General features: G+C 43.6%; 1 protein-coding gene across 2 annotated transcripts in view; it reads right to left on the bottom strand.

Moving 5' to 3' along the window:
* SPAG16 (sperm associated antigen 16) overlaps positions 1 to 20,679 on the bottom strand; it is a 1,757,100-nt gene that overhangs the window by 840,078 nt on the left and 896,343 nt on the right. For both annotated transcript variants that reach the window (XM_073553217.1, XM_073553218.1), the window contains exon 12: positions 15,360 to 15,545. In XM_073553217.1, the coding sequence (XP_073409318.1) occupies positions 15,360 to 15,545 (186 nt within the window). The remainder of the gene's footprint in view (positions 1 to 15,359; positions 15,546 to 20,679) is intronic.

Here is a 20,679-nt window from a genome sequence, read left to right as displayed (position 1 = left end):
CGACCCCTGCATTTTCGCTGGTGAGATCTGCCTGTATGACAGCTCACTAGCGACCACTTAGCGATGCACCAGCGATCCTGACCAAGTCATATCGCTGGTCGGGATCGCTGGTGCATCGCTAAGTGTGACAGTACCTTTAGTCAGGAAGAGAGGAGTAGAGTATTTATAGGAACAATCTATTGGTCTTTGTGCACTGCAAGATAATGGTATCTTAAAAAGCCATGTATGGGGCCATGTACTTGAGTCCTGATGGGGGGCTCAGCAGTTATTGCTCTCACATTGTCCTTCCTACAAAATATCATTGGCTTACTACCTTTTAAGTAAGGACAGATCATAGTTGTGATCTGTGATGAGGTTACTGCTTTCAAGCAAGAAAAGAAAAAGAAAACAAAGCTAGACTTAAAGCCAGAAAAGTGAAACAAAAATTCAGGGATAAAGCCAAAAAGAAGCCAAATCTACCTCTTTGCTCAGACTCTGATCCTGTCAATCAGTCATCCAGTATCTGAGTCATATACAATACAAGCAGTTTTTGGCAAATTCTTTTGTTTGTCTTCCTGCAGGGAAACCCAGTTATTAGCTTTAATCTCAAGGAAAACTTATTAGGAAGTGTTTAATTTCCCTGCAGTACTACTACTAGGAAATCACTAAATTGTGCCCTTTCTAATTAATGGGCTGTAATGTATGGACACTAGGTTTTCCAGAGGAAGGGGAGGCGCTGTTTGTATTTGCTCTATATTTCAGTTTATAAATCAACTTCTTAAACAAGGAACACTCACTTTTTTAGCTGGGATTTTCCTAATGGGGTACTTAAAAATTGGCTTTTCAGAGTAGAAATCTCATTAAGAGGTAGGGTGTCAACCCAACCTGACAGTGCAAACTAAGCATGTAGCCTTCTATGAGGTATATCCCATATAAGAATCACTGAGACTGAAATTTGGCTGCTTGGTGAGTTCTTGGCATAGCCAATAGGCTTAGTGAAAAATTATGCCCATTGGTTTTGTATGTCCTTGCCTCCCTCACTGGTCATTGACATCACAGTTTTTGCTGGAGTGAGCAGTCACCAGTGATTTAAGCGGATACGGGCAAAACTAGTGTGCGGAATGGTGCACTGAGCGTCTTAGCCAAACCAATGATGCACCGAGCACCCTAATTAGCATTTTTTATTAAAATTCAGATTCTGCAGAACAATGACAGTGATTGGAAGGAGCAATTTTATAGAAGCTACACTACCGTTTAAAAGTTTGGGGTCACCCAGACAATTTTGTGTTTTCCATGAAAACTCATACTTTTATTAATCAAATGAGTTGCCAAATGAATTTAAAATCTAGTCCAGACATTGTCAAGGTTCGAAAAAAGATTTTTATTTGAAATAATAATTTTCTCCTTCAAACTTTGCTTTCATCAAAGAATGCTCCCTTTTGCAGCAATTACAGCATTGCAGACCTTTGGCATTCTAGCAGTTAATTTGTTAAGGTAATCTGGAGAAATATCGCCCTATGATTCCAGAAGCCCCTCCCACAAGTTGGTTTGGCTTGATGGGCACTTTTTGCGTACCATACCGTCAAACTGCTCAGTGGGGTTGAGATCTGATTACTCTGCTGGCCACTCCATTACAGATAGAATACCAGCTGCCTGCTTCTTCCCTAAATAGTTCTTGCATAATTTGGAGGTGTGCTTTGGGTCATTGTCCTGTTGTAGGATGAAACTGGCTCCAATCAAGCGCTGTCCACAGGGTATGGCATGGCATTGCAAAATGAGTGATAGCCTTCCTTATTCAAAATCTCTTTTACCGTGTACAAATCTCCCACTTTACCAGCACCAAAGCAACCCCAGACCATCACATTACCCCCAACATGCTTGACAGATGGCGTTAGGCACTCTTCCAGCATCTTTTAAGTTGTTCTGCGTCTCATAAATGTTCTTCTGTGTGATCGAAACGCCTCAAACTTGGATTCGTCTTTTTTCCAATCTTCCTCTGTCCAATGTCTGTGTTCTTTTGCCCATATTAAAGGGAACCTCTCACCCCCCAGGGCATTTTTAACTAAAAGAGCCACCTTCAGCAGCACTAAGGCTGCATTCTGTGAAGGTGGCTCTTCCATTTATGACCCCCAGTAACGCCGAAATATTAACTTTTATAGATAGGTCTGGCAGGGCACACATGGCAGAGCAGGGGCATGATGGACGGCTATGGGAGGCGTGGCACAGATGGCAGCACAGGGGCTTGATGGACGGCTATGGGAGGCGGGGCCCAGATGCTACAGAGACATGATTTACAGCGGGAAGGCGGCTGCTTCAAGGGGACACACCATACCTATGGGATGCATTACAGGTATGAGGATCTATTTATGAAAGGTAATATTTTGGCATTACTGGGGGTCAGAAATGGAAGAGCCACCTTCACAGAATGCAGCCTTAGTGCTGCGGAAGGTGGCTCTTTTAGTGAAAAATGCCCAGGGGGGGACAGTTTCCCTTTAATCATTTCCTTTTATTAGCCAGTCTCAGATATGGCTTTTTCTTTGCCACTCTGCCCTGAAGGCCAATATCCCAGAGTCGCCTCTTTACTGTAGACGTTGACACTGGCGTTTTGCGTGTACTAGTTAATGAAGCTGCCAGTTGAGGGCTGTGAGGCGTCAGTTTCTCAAACTACATAATGTAATGTACTTATCTTGTTGCTCAGTTGTGCAGCGGGGTCTCCCACTTCTCTTTCTACTCTGGTTAGAGCCTGTTTGTGCTCTCCTCTGAAGGGAGTAGTACACAGTAGCACACATAGTTGTAGGAAATCTTCAGTTTCTTGGCAATTTCTCGCATGGAATAACCTTAATTTCTAAGAACAAGAACAGACTGTCGAGTTTCACATGAAAGTTCTTTTTTTCTGGCCATTTTGAGAGTTTAATGTAACCAACAAATGTAATACCCCAGATTCTCAACTAGCTCAACTAGCTCAAAGGAAGGTCAGGTTTATAGCTTCTCTAATCAGCCAAATTGTTTTCAGCTGTGCTAACATACTTGCACAAGGGTTTTCAAGGGTATTCTAACCATCCATTAGCCTTCTTACACAGTTAGCAAACACAAAGTACCATAAGAACACTGAAGTGATGGTTGTTGGAAATGGGCCTCTATACACCTATGAAGATATTGCATTACAAACCAGACATTTGCAGCTAAAATAGTCATTTACCACATTAACAATGTATAGAGTGTATTTCATATAATGTTAGCTTCATTGGAAAAAACTATGCTTTTCTTTCAAAAATAAAGAAATATCCAAGTGACCCTAAACTTTTGAACGGTATTGTATATCCCCCTTACAAGGCTGTGTGCTTACTTTAAACTGTCAGTTGGGGTTGATTGACTCCCTTTAAAGGAAACTGATCATGAGAATGTTATACCTCAAACTGCTACAGCGTATGTGCAGGCACGTTCATATTGATTAAATTCTTTCCTTTATTGTAGAAATTGACATTGTAGTTTCTGTGAAATCCAGTGTTGAAATCATATGCAAATGTGTTGTGAGCTCATTTTCGGGTTTGCCTCTGGCTTCTGGTGAGGGTTATGGAGCTGGCTGTGCTGACAGAGGAGTAGTGAGTTTTCTCTCTGGACTCCCTCTGTTGGTGAAGGGAGGTAATGAAGCTGATCTAAATGGGAGAGACCGGCCACCTGAGGAAGAGGACTGTGATTGGACATCAGGAATTTCTGATTGGATTTAAGGCAGCCGACTCCCTAGTTTCTTGCTGGTGATTTCTCCTGACTGTGGCTTCTGGTTTCCAGTTTGGTTCCTGCCTTCTTAAAGCGAAGTTTTCTCTGCTATTGTTCATATGAGTTTCGTCTGGTTTACTTAGTTTTTGTGTTCAGCCTGCCCTGGCTGGGACTGGGCTGAATCCCTATTTTGTCTCTGATCAGTTGATCTCTTTTGTTCTGTCTTCAGAATATACCTGAGTGCTGATATAGGGAATTGAAGTCTAGCGACTTCAGGGCCTTTTTCTATCAGACGTGTTGGACATTTTTTGGCAGGGTTTTTTGTGTGATTGCAGACAGCAGCTTTTATTTCCTGTACTTTCTAGTTAGTGAGGGCCCCATCGTTTGCTCAGCCTATCTTTCTATCTGTGTTTGTGTTTTCATCTTGTTTCACCGACAATACATGTTGGGGGCTGTCTATTGCTTTGGGGTCTGCTCTGGGGCAGTTTAGATTTTCCCTTTCTTTCTTTAGGCTCATTTAGTTCTCCGGCCGTGACGAGGCATCTAGGACCACCGTAGGCACGCTCCACGGCTACTGCTAGTTGTGTGGATAGGATCAGGGGTCTGCAATCCGCTAGTTACCAACCTCTCCGGTTTTCTGGGCTTAGCTTGCTTTTTGTTTTTTCTTCCTCGGTGACTCTTTCATAACAGAATCACCAGCCATACCGCAGATTTTAGGGTACTCAAAAGCAGGAGAGAACTGTAAAAAAAAAAAAAGTGTCGGAATTTCTTTTTTTTTATATGTATATTTTCTCCTCTTTTTCTCTGGGGCCGTAGGAAGATTCTTTTTTTTTTTCATTCTCCTTGATGGAGATTAAGCAATTGTCTGATCGTGTGGAGCAGCTTGCTGCTGAAGTGCGGGGAATTTCCGCCTATCTCACTCATTCACATGCTGTTGAACCAAAGATCCCTACTCCTGATGTGTTTTTTGGGGATCGGTCTAAATTTTTGAATTTTAAGAATAATTGTAAATTATTTCTTGCCTTGAAGCCTAACTCATCGGGGAGCTCTGCGCAACAGGTTAAAATTGTCATCTCCTTGCTGCGCGGCGATCCCCAGGATTGGGCATTTTCTTTGACACCTGAAGATCCTGTTTTGACTAATGTGGATGCATTTTTTCAAGCCATGGGGTTGTTATATGATGAACCTAATGCTGTTGATCAAGCTGAGAGAGCCCTATTGGCATTGAACCAGGGTCAGGATCCTGCAGTTATACTGTCAGAAATTCCGAAAGTGGGCGGTCCTTACTACATGGAATGATAGTGCATTGGCAGCTCTCTTTCGGAAGGTTTTGTCTGAAACTTTAAAAGATATTATGGTGGGATTTCCTGTTCCCTCTGGTCTTGACGATTCTATGTCATTAGCCATTCAAGTTGATCGGCGTTTACGTGAACACAAGACTACACGGGAGGTGCTGCCACCTTTTGAACAAATGTCTGAACCTATGCAATGTGATAGAGTTTTGTCTAGGGCGCAACGTCAGGAGTTTAGAAGGCGTAATAAGCTGTGTTTTTTCTGTGGAGATGCCTCTCTTTTTATTTCTGTCTGCCCTAAACGAGAGAAACTTTTTGCACACACATTTGCTGTGGGTGGTGTACTAAGTTTCTTTTGGCAATTACTCTGATCTGCTCCTTATCCACATTTTCCGTGAAGGCTTTTGTGGATTCAGGAGTGGCCTTGAATCTGATGGACTTGGATTTTGCTAAACGTTGTGGTTTTCCTATGACACCTCTGCGGATGCCTATTCCTTTGAGGGGTATTGATGCTACTCCTTTGGCGAAGAATAAACCTCAGTTTTGGACCCAGGTGATAATGCGGGTCACCCCAGACCACCAAGAAAATTGCAGATTTTTGGTGTTGCATAATTTACATGATACCATTGTTCTGGGTTTTCCCTGGTTGCAAATCCATAATCCGGTTTTGGATTGGAAATCTGTGTCTGTGGTGAGTTGGGGTTGTCAGTGTGCTCTTGGCGACACTCCTGTTTTCTCCACCTCTCCCCAGTCGCATGATGTTCCTGACTATTTGGCTGATTTTTATGATGTATTTAGTGAGAGCAAGTCTGCGTATTTGCCTCCTCATAGGAGTTATGACTGTGCAGTTGAGTTGAGACCTGGGTGTAAATTTCCCAAAGGTCGACTTTTCAATTTATCTGTACCCGAACACGAGGCTATGCGATCTTATATTAAGGAGTCGTTGGAGAATTGTCATATTAGACCATCCTCTTCGCCCTTAGGTGCTGGGTTTTTTTTCGTGGCCAAGAAAGATGGTTCATTAAGGCCTTGTATTGACTATCGCTCCCTCAACAAAATTACGGTTAAATATCAGTATCCGTTACCCCTGATTTCTGATTTATTCTCCAGAGTTAAAGGTGCTTGCTGGTTTACTAAGCTTGACCTCAGGGGGGCGTATAATCTTATTCGCATCAAGCATGGGGATGAATGGAAGACGGCGTTTAATACTCCGGAGGGACATTTTGAGTACCTGGTGATGTCTTTTGGGCTCACTAATGCCCCTTCTGTCTTCCAATCCTTCATGAATGATATTTTCCGGGACTTTGTGGATAAGTTTTTGATCATCTATCTGGATGATATTTTGATCTTTTCCAGGGATTGGGATTCTCATGTGGAACATGTTCGGACTGTGTTCCGGATTTTGAGAGTGAATTCCTTGTATGTTAAGCGATCGAAGTGCCTTTTTGGTGTTCAGAGGATTTCATTTTTGGGATTTATTTTGTCTCCGTCAACTATTGAAATGGACCCGGCCAAGGTACAGGCCATTTATGATTGGGTTCAACCCAGTTCTTTGAAGGCCCTCCAGAAGGTTTTGGGTTTTGCTAATTTTTATCGTAAATTTATAGCTAATTTTTCTGGTATTGCTAAACCACTGACTGATTTAACTAAGAAGGGTGCTGATGTGCTGAATTGGTCTTCAGAGGCTGTTTCGGCCTTTCGGGAGCTGAAGCGGAGGTTCACTTCTGCTCCGGTTTTGCGGCAACCTGATGTCTCACTTCCTTTTCAGGTGGAGGTAGACGCTTCAGAGATTGGTGCAGGAGCTGTTTTGTCCCAAAAAGATCCGGTGACGTCTAAAATGAATCCCTGTGCCTTCTTTTCCCGAAAGTTCTCCCCATCTGAACGCAACTATGATGTGGGGAATCTGGAATTGTTAGCCATGAAATGGGCATTTGAGGAGTGGAGACATTGGTTGGAGGGAGCTTGACATCAAGTTGTGGTCCTCACTGACCACAAGAATTTGATTTACCTTGAGTTGGCCAAACGCTTGAATCCTAGACAGGCTAGGTGGGCCTTGTTTTTTACGCGTTTTGATTTTGTGGTCTCCTTTCTTCCAGGCACTAAGAATGTTTAGAAACACCCAAAATCAACTTCCCATACGAAGTTCAGATCAAAAACAGAGCATTTGAATGGTAAAACCTCATTTATTTTATTAATGCAAATATCAAAATTTTAAAAGACATTCGTGTTTACAAAATTAGTGCAAGAAAAAGGGACAAACAACTCCCAATATAGTGTATTTTGCTGCTTTGTAATTAGACCTCATAGCTCACAAGCATAAGACTAATAAACCCTTTGATTCCATTTATCTGCGCTGGTAGAGACCTATATTAAAGTGCCTGCTGTTCAATAGGGAACATGCAAAGTGCAATCACTACACAGCTAATACTCCTAGACTGAAAAGTCAGACAACCTAGGCTGACTTCTTAATGTATCCAAGTCATGTTTGCAAGTTATAACTAACTATAACCTAAACAAAAGGGTATATAAAATGTCAGATTAGCGCTGAAGCTACTGAGGCCATTACCTGGATCCTGGCAGCGTTGACAAAAGTCCCATGGGAGACGCTTCCCTCCACCCCCATGTTTAGGCAGACGCCCTTTCTAGGAGTTTCTTTGCTGATTCTCCTATTGTGACCAAGCCTACTACCATCCTAGGTGAGGGGGTAGTTCTTTCTGCCATCTCGCCCGATTTGAGACGTGCTCTGGAAGAATTCCAGGAGGACAAACCTGAGCGTTGTCCTATGGGAAAATTGTATGTTCCTGACCAGTGGAGGAAGAGAGTGATGTCTGAAGTTCATTGCTGCGCATTGGCTGGTCATCCAGGTATTTTTGGTACCAGAGATTTGGTGAGTCAGTCTTTTTGGTGGCCTGCCTTATCTCGTGATATCAGGAATTTTGTGCAGTCCTGTGGGACTTGTTCCCAGTCTAAACCCTGTTCTCGCTCTAGTGGGTTGTTGATGCCCTTGCCGGTGCCTAAGAGGCCATGGACCCATATTTCAATGGATTTTATTTCTGATCTTCCTGTCTCTCAGAGAATGACTGTTATCTGGGTGATTTGTGAAAGATTCTCTAAGATGGTCCATCTTGTACCACTCCCAAAGTTGCCATCTTCCTCAGAGTTGGTACCCTTGTTTTTACAACAGGTGGTTCGGTTGCATGGGATTCCTGAGAACATTGTATCGGACAGAGGAGTTCAGTTTGTTTCCAGATTCTGGAAAGCCTTTTGTTCCAAGCTGGGAATTCAGTTGTCCTTCTCCTCTGCATTTCACCCTCAGACCAATGGGCAGATGGAGAGAACAAACCAGACTTTGGAGTCCTATTTGAGATGTTTTATATCTGCTGATCAGGATGACTGGGTTTCATTTTTGCCCTTGACCAAATTCGCTTTAAATTATAGAGCTAGTTCTGCCACCTTGATGTCCCCCTTTTTCTGTAACTTTGGGTTTCATCCTCGATTTTCTTCAGGGCAAGTGGAATCTTCAGCCTGCCCAGGTGTTGACTCTGTGGTAGAGAGAATGCTGCAGATTTTGGACCAAGTAGTGGATAAGTTGTCTCTCTCCCAGGAAAAGGCCCAGCGGTTTTCTAACCAGCATAGGACCATTGGTCCCCGGTTTAAAGTGGGTGATATGGTTTGGTTGTCATCAAAGAATATCTCTATGAAGGTGGCTTCTCCAAAGTTCAAGCCAAGATTTATTGGCCCTTACAAGATTTTGGAGATTCTAATCCGGTTTCTTTCCGATTGGCTCTTCCTGTTACGTTTAACATCCATAACGTGTTTCATAAGTCGTTGTTGAAGAGCTATGTTGAGCCAGTAGTTCCTATGGTGGCATCTCCTGACCCTGTATTGGTTAAAGGTAATGTGGAATATGAGGTAGAGAAAATACTGGATTCTCGTCTGGCTAGACGGAGACTCCAGTATTTGGTCAAGTGTAAGGGTTATGGCCAGGAGGACAATTCTTGGGTCTCTGCCTCTGATATTCATGCCGATAGATTGGTTCGTGCTTTTCATCGAGTCCATCCTGATCGGCCCGGTGGCGTGGATGAGGGTTCAGGGACCCCTCCTCAAGGGGGGGTACTGTTGTGAGCTCATTTTCGGGTTTGCCTCTGGCTTCTGGTGAGGATTATGGAGCTGGCTGTGCTGACAGAGGAGTAGTGAGTTCTCTATCTGGACTCCCTCTGTTGGTGAAGGGAGGTAATGAAGCTGATCTAAATGGTAGAGACCGGCCACCTGAGGAAGAGGACTGTGATTGGACATCAGGAATTTCTGATTGGATTTAAGGCAGCCGACTCCCTAGTTTCTTGCTGGTGATTTCTCCTGACTGTGGCTTCTGGTTTCCAGTTTGGTTCCTGCCTTCTTAAAGCGAAGTTTTCTCTGCTATTGTTCATATGAGTTTCGTCTGGTTTACTTAGTTTTTGTGTTCAGCCTGCCCTGGCTGGGACTGGGCTGAATCCCTATTTTGTCTCTGATCAGTTGATCTCTTTTGCTCTGTCTTCAGAATATACCTGAGTGCTGATATAGGGAATTGAAGTCTAGCGACTTCAGGGCCTTTTTCTATCAGACGTGTTGGACATTTTTTGGCAGGGTTTTTTGTGTAATTGCAGACAGCAGCTTTTATTTCCAGTACTTTCTAGTTAGTGAGGGCCCCATCGTTTGCTCAGCCTATCTTTCTATCTGTGTTTGTGTTTTCATCTTGTTTCACCGACAATACATGTTGGGGGCTGTCTATTGCTTTGGGGTCTGCTCTGGGGCAGTTTAGATTTTCCCTTTCTTTCTTTAGGCTTATTTTGTTCTCCGGCCATGACGAGGCGTCTAGGACCACCGTAGGCACGCTCCACGGCTACTGCTAGTTGTGTGGATAGGATCAGGGGTCTGCAATCTGCTAGTTACCAACCTCTCCGGTTTTCTGGGCTTAGCTTGTTTTCTGTTTTTTCCTCCTCGGTGACTCATTCATAACACAAATGAGTCACAAGTGCTTTGTGGTAGGACATTGCACATGAAGCTCTCCAGCCCTCCCCTCCTTAAGGCTATGTGCAAACGTGTGGAAATCCCGTGGAAATTTCTGCGGGAATTCTGGAATTCCATTCCACGGGAAATATGCGAGAAAATCACATTTTAAAATTCCCACCTATTTCTCGCAGAAAAATTAGCGATTTGCAAGAGTAATTAGCTTGCAAAATGCTAGTGTTTTCCAAGCGATCTGTAGCATCGCTTGGAAAACTGATTGACAGGTTGGCCACACTCGTCAAACAGTGTTTGACATGTGTGACCAACTTTTTACTATTGAGGCTGCCTATGCGGCATCAGTAGTAAAAAGATATAAAGTAAAAAATAATAGAAAAAATAAAAAATCGTGTTTTTCTCTCCTTCCGACGTCCCACGCAGCATTCCCGGTCATCGCGATGCTCCCGGCAAGTCCCGTTCCCAGCGATGCCTTGCGACAATGACCTTTGATGATGTCACGGTCTCGCAAGACTGCTACAGTATCGCAAGACCGCGATGTCATCAAAGGTCATTGTCGCAAGGCATCCCTGGGAACAGGACTTGCCGGGAGCATTGCTGAGGCCTGCTGACGCTGCGAGGGACGTCGGAAGGTGAGAATATGACAATTTTTTAATTTTTATTCTATGTTTTACAGGGATATGGTACCCAGAGGCTGGAGGAGAATCTCCTCTCCTCCAGACCGTGGGTACTATCCGCAACTGTTCTGCTTACTTTTCGCATTATGGGCATAGCCACATGCGGAAAGTAAGCAGAACAATGCATTCCTATGTGTGCAGATTTTCCCGCGATTCCGCACAAAGAATGAGCATGCTGTGTATTTTTCCACAGTGCAATTCCGCCACGGAAAAATCCGCAGCATTAGCACAGCATGTGCGGAATCACATAGGATTGCATGGGATGCTTTTTTGCATTTTTGCGGCAAAGTCGCGCGTTTAAAATAGCCGCGAAAAAGCAAAAAAAACGCTACATGTGAACACAGCCTAATCCCTGCCCACCACATTTGTATGAGGGGGGTAGAAGGTCTGATTAACTGACACAAGAAACCTTCCATCACTGTAAATCACCTTTGCTACTGCAGTCACAGGAGATTGGGCATCACGATTGGGCAACATATATTGCGCCCATCTTCTTCTTAAGCGCTGCCGTAAAAAAGTGTCACACTTGTAGAAACTACTGTAAAAATACTAGACAATGAATATTAAGGGAGGAAGAGTAAGTTCTCCATAATCAAAAATAAATTAATAATTGAAGTCTCCATACAACCCAAATTTTAGTGACTACAGTAGCGTTTGCCAACAGAATTATTGTTCACAGTCTTCTATATAAGATAGTGGTCGCTTATAACCATAATTAAGGCTATATGCTGAAACGTGTGGGTCTGTTGTCCAATGTGGATCAGTCTATATTTGCCATGACTTTTTTAATATTAACAATAAATGTGAATCTTTATTATATATCTTTTTTCATCGCTAGATTTTCTATTTTTCTTCTGTTTATTGTAGCCGTGACCCAGGCATTTCCGTGCAAAAAAAATTGTGCAATCATTTCTCTTTAACTCTCAATCAGGAAAAGCAAGAAATGTAAGCAAAAAAAAAATTACCCAAAAAAGCCCCAAAAAGTTCATATGATAAACAAACATTTGTAAATAAAACAAGTTTTATTGAGTCACACTGTCCTCTCTCATATGTACTCATATCAATATGGCCTTTAATATAGCCCTTACTATTATGTGGTAGATCAGTAAGTTTACTTGAAATGTGATTAAGAAACACAGTGTAATTCATTAACGTGTCATGTACACTCTCATTTGTGAGCAAAACAAAGATAAGGTACTGTAAGAAACTCATATATCTTAAAGCAGGGGCGGGGGACCTTTTTTCTGCCAAGCGCCATTTGGATATTTATACCATCCTTCGGGGGCCGTACATATTGTGCACTAACTCTGCCCACAAAGTACGTCCTGACACTGGCACTGGTGTCAGGACATAATCTTTCATTACACGCGCCCTCCGCGTTCAGTAGTGAGCACTGTATGCACTTACTCACCGAGGAAGAAGAAAGTGAAAGGCTGGAGGCTGTCAAAACACAGCTGCCAACCCAAGCATTTCTTTCCCCAGGTATCTGCATGTTCTGGTGATAAAACCTTTATTGTATGGAAACAGCAGCACACAGCCTAATTAGTGATAAATATGGAATCAGTGTCTCAGCCCCTACATCATGCTGTCCTCCGATTACACAGCAAAAACATGCTGACAATCCCATTAAAGGGAACCTGTCATCTAATTCATGCTGCTCAATCCACAGGTAGCATAAATCAGATCCTGGCTGTACAATTGTATCCGGGTACATATTTCTCTGAAATACTCGGATGTTTCAGAGAAGATATGGTTTAAGGATCCTGTCAGGGAGCTTAGCAAGAGATGAGAATAGTTCATTTCTGCATAGTGCGGGACCTGTCAATCACCTCTAGCAACGCTGGGAAAAGCCGGTCTGTCACTGAGCCGCACTAGCCTCGTCTCAAACCAAATCTTCAAAGTAAATTATCTTTTAAATGTTGGAGAATTTCTGAGAAAAATATATATGCAATCATGCAGCCAGGATCTGATTTATGCTACTCAGAGTTTGGACAGCATGAATCAGGTGACAGGTTCCCTTTAAGTGCATATAAAATACAAAGCAAACACAGTGTTTTCCGGCAATATGGGGGTTAAAAATTTTCAAAACAAAACACAATTGAGAAAATATCATTTTTTCCCTAAATTCCAGCATTGCACTTTAAGTTCCATAGGCTTTACTTTTCAAAGACGTATGGAAAAAGAAACTGCCATTAACAGATTCCCATAAACAAGATGTGATCTAAAGTGATCTGATGGCCAGAGAAATATTGTCAGGTCTCTCTGGATCATGTAGTTCCTTGAGACTTGAGTTATATTTTTCCCTTGTCATCTTTGGAATCATCAGAGGTTACGGAGACATAAACAGCGGCTATGGACGGTTCTATGTTTGTATTCGGCAAGGATATCCTGTTTCTCCATCAATCGTGAAAGGCAGCTTTAAAGTCACGTCACTATATGTATTGGTGAGATGCAGCCCTGGCAAGAAATGGCATATTTGTTGTGAAGGAGCTGTGCGTTATCATACGATGAAATGAGCTCCTTGATGAAATACGACATTCTTTTCAGCTGCTGAGGAGAGAGATTACGCTCGCTGAGGCAGTTATTTAGTGGCTATTTCTTATTTACTGTTTATCACGGCCTGTTGCAAAGGAGGCAGTTGCCGGTACGGCTGTGATATGCTGCCGAGCACCTTTGGTATTTTAAAGTTTTATTATGTTTCCTCACAATCTTCCATTTGATGGATGACACTTACAAGCTCCCTTCTGAACGTCTTACTGAGAAGAGGCAAGAGGAAAAAAGGTCATTGTGGATTTGAGCCATTTTAACCTTTGCTGTCAAAAAGCATGACACAGGCTTGCTACTTATGATTGAGGCTACGGTTGTGTCATCTGAAGAAAAGCCCAAGGGATTTCTAGTCGGCAGTGTAGAGGAGAAGACTGGGCTGTGGATGCTGACAAGACTTCGGGTCCGGAAATGCTTGGGCCGAACCAACTGTTGCGGGGGGAAGGAGATTGGAGACGGAACAGACCCTTGACCTGTGTAGAAGGGGCGTGGCGAGCGAGGGAGATATAAAAGGGTTTGCGCGGGAAAAGAGAGGGGCTTCCCGCCAGAGAGAAAAGTCAGGGTGGACTGGCGCGGGGCTGCGGAGAAAGCTAGGCCACACAGCAGTAATTATGGCCAGGGGCGGCAAAAACTCTCAGACCTCATCGAGAGTGCAAAGGAACGCATGCTGAGTGGAAGATTGCAGTGGATCTCTCTCTGCTGCGCTGCAGCATAATGGACTCGGGACTCAGCGGGTAAGACCAGTGACTGCCTGCTGCCGCCAGAAGTGAGACCGACTTGTTAGGCGAGGAAGCCGGAAGAACTCAGCACCGGCCTCATCTCTCAGCCAGCCATCCAACCCAGGAATAAAGGAAGATAACTGAGTCACGATAAGTGGAGATGAGTTGACTTATATTCTGTATATAAACTGCCATTTTGAGTTACGCTGTTCTTTGTAACCCTCAGCCTTTATATGTTTATTCCCTGTTGCTCCCTGTGAGGAGGTTATCACTGTACCTATTAAATAAGTAATTGTTACCCCTGTTAACCCTGACTTTGCGCTTCTGTGTCACTGCATCCTAATACCTGAGTTACATTAGCATCATTGCCAATCAAGGAACAAGGTATAAGTACTGCATTGTAGCTAGAGCTCACATTAAAATAAGTTAGCTCAAACGGAAACTGCACACCAATCATGAAGGCAATGCAACCATGTAAGGTGGTGAAATAAATGGAACCAGGCACAGATCTTTCCTGCATCCTTAAAAGTGACATCTGGGACTATTTCATATTTTTAGAAAGTGCCTAAGAACTAACAGGTTAGTTGTTAACTACCTGTCTGTTGTGCCCGGCGCCAAGTGGTCATAGACAGCTCCGTTTACGTCATGTCAGCAGAGCAACATCTTCTGCTCTTCCTCTCTCCTCTGTTGACGGGGCATGACTTCTGCCATCATGCTGATTGATAGCCGGCTCCCCACTGTCTAGCTGCGGGATGCCAGCTGTCAAACAGCATGATGCTGGCAAATATACCCCATCCACAGAGCAGACCTGAAAAAAGGAATAGCTGCCCTGGTGACAAGGAGCAGCTGAATCGCCGTCAGGAGTGATCGGTGACTACTCTGTGCTGGCACCAGGTAGAAAAAGCAAGTAGCTAGTAACTACCTACCTGTTTCTTTTTAGACTCATAATCAAATTTTAAAAAATCCTGGACAACCTCTTTAACTTAGTGTACAGGCCTACTGTTCTAGGCTGGGTCTACATGGTGACTTTGGTCATGCCACAGGTCACAGGTAAAAAAAAACCCCTTACTTCTTATTGAGCATCAAGATATGAATGCAAAGATGATATTTCTACATTCCATTTTTAGAGAATGTAAAAATGTTTTTATCCAAACACCTGCAACTAAAGGGAAAGATTCCTTTAGTAACAATAGGAAAGTGAAAATGAGGGCCAACGGATTGAGCTTTTCTGAGTCATTGCTACTAAAAATACAGCACAACATAGGAAACATTAAAAACTCCATACTTTTCAGCACTGAGTATTAAGACTATACATTTATAGGATGAGGCATAGGATGCTATTTATATTGTATCCAGTGAGGATGATATAAAAGCTATACAAGGAATGCGTATGACAAAAATCCATTGTATAGGCTGAATATTAAAAATACCTGTTGAGATCCCATATTTTGCTGTTGTTATCGAGGGAACAAGAAGCCAGGAAATCTCCACACGTGTGCCAGGAGCAGCCCCAGACTGCATGTGTATGTCCTTCCAATGTCAGGATACATTCTGACTTGGCAAAATCCCATATACGAACTGTTGAATCACCAGAACATGTTGCCAACTTGGTGCCACTAAACGACAAACAAAATAAAGGAGAAAAAGGTCAGCATTTAAGACAGAATATGAGATGTATACGCTGACATCATGTGCACTTTTTCTATATCTGACGAAATAATATATTCACTGTTAGCGATGAGCAGATCTGGCATTTTAGTTTGCCAGATTGTGTGAATTTTGCCGAGAAATTCGAAGTCATTCACTATGAACCAAATATTCCTAACCCCAGAACATAATGAACATGTTAAAAAAAACTTATACTCAACTTACCATTTACCTCTCTGGCCCCTCTGCTCCTCACCATCACCAGTCTGGTCCTTGATGCATCTTATCACTGCCGCTTGAGCTGAAATCCTGGGTCTCTTCACACTAGGCCAGGACTTGTGGTTTTTGCAAATGCACACAAAACATCATGGTACATATCATGCCATTTTGACCACGCACGCAGATGGGCAAATCTGTACCAGGCCTCATCTGAGTTGGAAGTCTCAGCCAAGCATGACGAGGGCTGAGATTTCAGCGTGCGTGACAGTAATAAGAACACGCGATCAGGACCAGATGGGGATGGGGACACAGCCTGGAAAGGTGAGTGGTAAGGTGAGTATACGTGTTTTTGCTTCATTTTTTTCATTTTTAACCCAATGATTGTCCTTTATGGTTCACTAAAATGGTGGCCAGCCAGCAGACCAATGCTTTGCTAAATACGCGTAGAAGCAAATTGCAAAAAAAAATCTGCATTTTAGCCAATACAAATATTGGTAAAATTCAAGTGAAATTCAATTCCACACTAAATTATTTGCTCATCTCTATTAACTATTATTATAAACAAAGAATAGAAAGATCTCTCTACCATGAGGTTAAACCATCTAGTTTTCCAAGAGACTTTACTTGGAAGAAGTGCTATTGTTGTGGTATGTTACTCAAAATTTTTTGGTCTAGTTCTTCAAGTCCTAGTACACTGTGTCTCCACAGTGCTGTTTTCTTTATTAACTCGTATCCATCAGCACAACTTATTTTCTGTTCTACTCACCCCTTCAGGTGCATTAGGTATCTGAAACCTGATTTCTCTACTTTCCCTGAGAACATAAATGCTTTACCCTCTCTCCATACTCTGCTTTTGCTTTGCTGTGTACAAACAATTCCCTGCTGCTATCTCTACCACTGAGAGAAGGGACAGAGCAGAAAGTTGTCAAAACCAGAAACAAAGCTCTGATGGATTTGTGTCAGTATTTGAAGATCAGCCAGGTCAATGACACAATTTGCATCAACAAAATTCAGTCTGTTAGGAATTCTTCTAAAGGATGCCATCGGCCAGTAAACCATCAATCAAATGCTTCCATATTTAAAAAAAAAATGTTACAAGTGTATACACTTTTAACTACATGACACAAGATTGTATTGATTTCACGGTATAACAAATTGTATAGCAAAGTTCAAGAAAGGTTAAGGACAGACATATATGAATATAAAGAAATACTTCCTATGACAGATCCTACAAGATTTAGAAGACAGAGTAATTCAGGATACAGATTAGAAAAGAAATTTAGTTTAATTCAAGTGCAAAAGAAAATCAAAAGGGCAAAAGCACTTCCTTGGTTAAAGCAGCTATCCAGTACTATATTAATTTTTAACTGTGGGTCTAAGAAATTACAGGCACAAAAGTTGCTAACTACCTGCTGGTTCTGCCTGCACAGAGTTGTCACTGACTTCTCCTGATGGCAATCCTGTGGCTTACACCAACGTCACGTCGACAGATCAGAGGCTTCTCTTCCTCTCGACTCTGTTGATGGGGCAAGACTGCCGATGTCTGCTGACTGAGAGCCAGCTCCCCGCTGCTAACTGTGTGAAGCCGGATGCCAATCAGCATGAGACTGACAGTCATGCCCCATCAACACAGCAGCCCGGAAGAAGAAGAGCTGCTCTGTTGACGTGGAGCGGGTGAATCGCCTGCAGGAGCGGTCAGTGATTGTTCTGAGTCGGCACTTGACAGAACTAGTTAGCGACCATCTGCTTGTTAGTTTTTTTTGTCTAAAAGTTAAAAAAAAATAATTAAGCCCTAGATAACCCCTTTATGTTTGGAGGATTCTATTGGTTCATTTACTATTTTCAGATATTATGAGATGCAAGGAATCTGGATTTAGTGTCAGTTATAATAAAGTGACAACCAAAGTACAATAGGAAACAAAATATTTGGAGATGTCTGAAACCCTAAAGTCCTGGTACAAACTATTTTTTAATTATTCTTTCATATAACACTGCTTTTCTTTTAATTAATACTTGCTTTAAGCTAATATTTTGAGATGAAAGAGCATATGAAGCAATGTAACATTAAAAAGAAATGAAAGATAAAATTGCCCATCTTCCTGTTGCAAGCAAACTTAATTTCATATTCAACTACTGTTGCTTCTGTTTGATGTGTTTTATTACAAAAAGAAACATTGAGTCATTTCACTTACAGTGCAGCAGATGGCCACAGAAGTCAAGCATCTCTGCAACATTTATTTTAGCGGTAATGTGATTGTTCTGCCTCATTCTTTTGGCAAAGCTGAACTGCCCATTAAATGCACAACAGCTCACATGCACATAGGCATCATCAAGGGCATCGAGTGCTCCTTTGTATAACAACAAGTCTCAACAATGAGGTTCCTTTCTCAAAATATTATGTTTTTGAAAAATTGCATTGTCTGGAGTGGTGAGGATTGCGGCACTTTATACATTTCTACAATTGTCAGCGCCAATCAAATGCCAAAAGCCATGAATTGATGAAAGATTTAACCGTGAGATCATCAGAATATGAAAAGGTCGAAGTGATTTTACCATCTTAATGTTATGCGAGGCCTAGGTCGAAGGAGGCTGACAAAACCCGGGCCCCTGCGGAGTCCCTCAAACTAGGGAAAACCCTGTCTGACCCTCAACTCAGGGTTTTTGCTAAAGGTGCAAATGCCTGAGCCTCCAGCCTCTCCTTATCTCCTGCTCAGCCCTAAGCTGAACCCTCCACCCTCCACCCAGTGAGTTGTCAAACCACCAAAACCCACACAGTAATGACAGACAGGGAGAACTTAAACCGCACCGCGCCGCATACACACAGGACAATACTATAATGTGAACAGGGCAAAACAAAGCACAAATATAGGAAGGCGAAAAGGTAACAACGGATCATACGACACCAGATATGAATTTCTCTCTCCAACACCTCCACTCCAGACCGGAACCACTTGGCACAAAACACAAGCTATAATCGGCGATGCCCACAGGCCAGCACGACTATTTAAAGACCGTGGGCGTGACCAAACATCCCACCTGATTTCCAGCTAGATTAACCCCAGATAGCCTGAGTAAAATCAAGCCGGCGCCACTGAGGCTATAGTGGACGGAGATGGAACTACCGCTGCCTGCCGGACGCTGTGGTGTGAACAGCGTCCGACATGACAGTACCCCGTCTTCTACGAGGGACCCCAGGGCCCTCAAGACTCATAGGACCCGGCTTGTCCGGATGACGGCGGTGAAAGGAACTGACCAGCCGATCCGCATGTATGTCCGAGGCTGGTACCCAAGACCTCTCCTCCGGACCATACCCCCGCCAGTGCACCAAATACTGAAGAGTACGGCGCAGTACTCGAGAGTCCACCACCTTGGAGCTTCAAACTCTAAATCGCCATCCACCATGACTGGAGGTGGCATCGGCGTCGTGTCCACAGAGCCTACCACCTTTTTCAATAAAGACCTGTGAAACACGTTGTGTATCTTGTATACCGCAGGAAGCTCCAACCGATAAGCAACCGGGTTTATGATGGCAGCAATCTTAAAAGGGCCAATAAACCTTGGACCCAATTTCAATGATGGAATTTTGAGTTTTATGTTTTTAGTAGCTAACCACACCCAATCACCCACACACAGGTCCGGACCTGGCACGCGTCTAGAGTCAGCCACACGTTTGTATCTTGCACTCATGCTCAGCAATCGCTGTTTCACCCTCCTCCAGACCGATGATAGCTGAACTCCTAACCAGTCCTCCTCTGGGACGCCCCCAGAGCCCCCCTGACGCAAGGTACAAAACTGAGGATGGTGCCCATAAACACAAAAGAACGGAGACTCTCCCGATGATTCTTGGCGGTGATTATTTAATGCGAACTCGGCCAAGGGAAGGAACGTCGACCACTCCTCTTGGTTGTCAGACACAAAACATCGCAAATACTGCTCCAGATTTTGGTTCATGCGCTCAGTTTGACCATTTGACTGCGGATGAAACGCCGACGAATGAGACAACTTGATCCCCAATCGTGAGCAAAAAGCTTTCCAAAACTTCGCCACAAACTGGGTACCCCTATCAGACACTATGTCCGACGGAACTCCGTGCAGTCTGACCACCTCCTGCACAAAGACCTGAGCCAACGTCTTAGCGTTGGGCAAGGAAGGCAACGACACAAAGTGCGCCATCTTCGAAAATCGATCAACCACCACCAGGATGACCGTGTTCCCCGCCGAGGCAGGCAAGTCTGTGATAAAGTCCATGGAGATTTCTGTCCATGGCCTACAAGGTATCCCCTGAGGCTGTAGAGTGCCAGCAGGACGGGTTCTGGGCAACTTGGCCCTGGCACACGTGATGCAAGCTGTCATGTAGGAAACCACATCCTGCCGGATTTTTGGCCACCAGAAGCGGCGCAATACCAGTTCCAAGGTGCCCTTAACCCCTGGATGACCGGCCAGGACCGAGTCGTGGTGTTCCCCCAACACTTTAAGACGAAGATGAAGGGGTACGAACGACTTATTAGCGGGAAGTCCTGGTGGTACCTCCTCCTGGGCCTCGGCAATCTCCGCCTCTACCTGAGTCGTGAGAGCCGAAACCACTACACCTTCCTGGAGGATGGGTACCGGCTCTTCCCGAGGTTCTCCCCCCGGAAAACACCTGGACAAGGCATCCGCCTTGGTGTTTTTCGCCCCAGGACGGTAAGTCACCAGAAAGTTAAAACGTGTAAAAAACAATGCCCAGCTAGCCTGCCTGGGAGACAGACGCTTGGCCGACTCCAGATAGAGCAGGTTTTTATGGTCGGTGATGACTGTGACCTGGTGGGCCGCCCCCTCCAAGAAGTGTCGCCATTCCTCAAAAGCCAATTTGATGGCCAACAACTCCCTGTTGCAGATGTCGTA

Source organism: Dendrobates tinctorius, unplaced genomic scaffold (genome assembly GCF_039654945.1).
Source record: "Dendrobates tinctorius isolate UK_male_01 unplaced genomic scaffold, ASM3965494v1 ptg000199l, whole genome shotgun sequence".
Lineage (NCBI taxonomy): Eukaryota > Metazoa > Chordata > Amphibia > Anura > Dendrobatidae > Dendrobates > Dendrobates tinctorius.
Note: the sequence above shows the minus strand (reverse complement) of the source record. Positions and strands in the feature narration are given on the sequence as shown.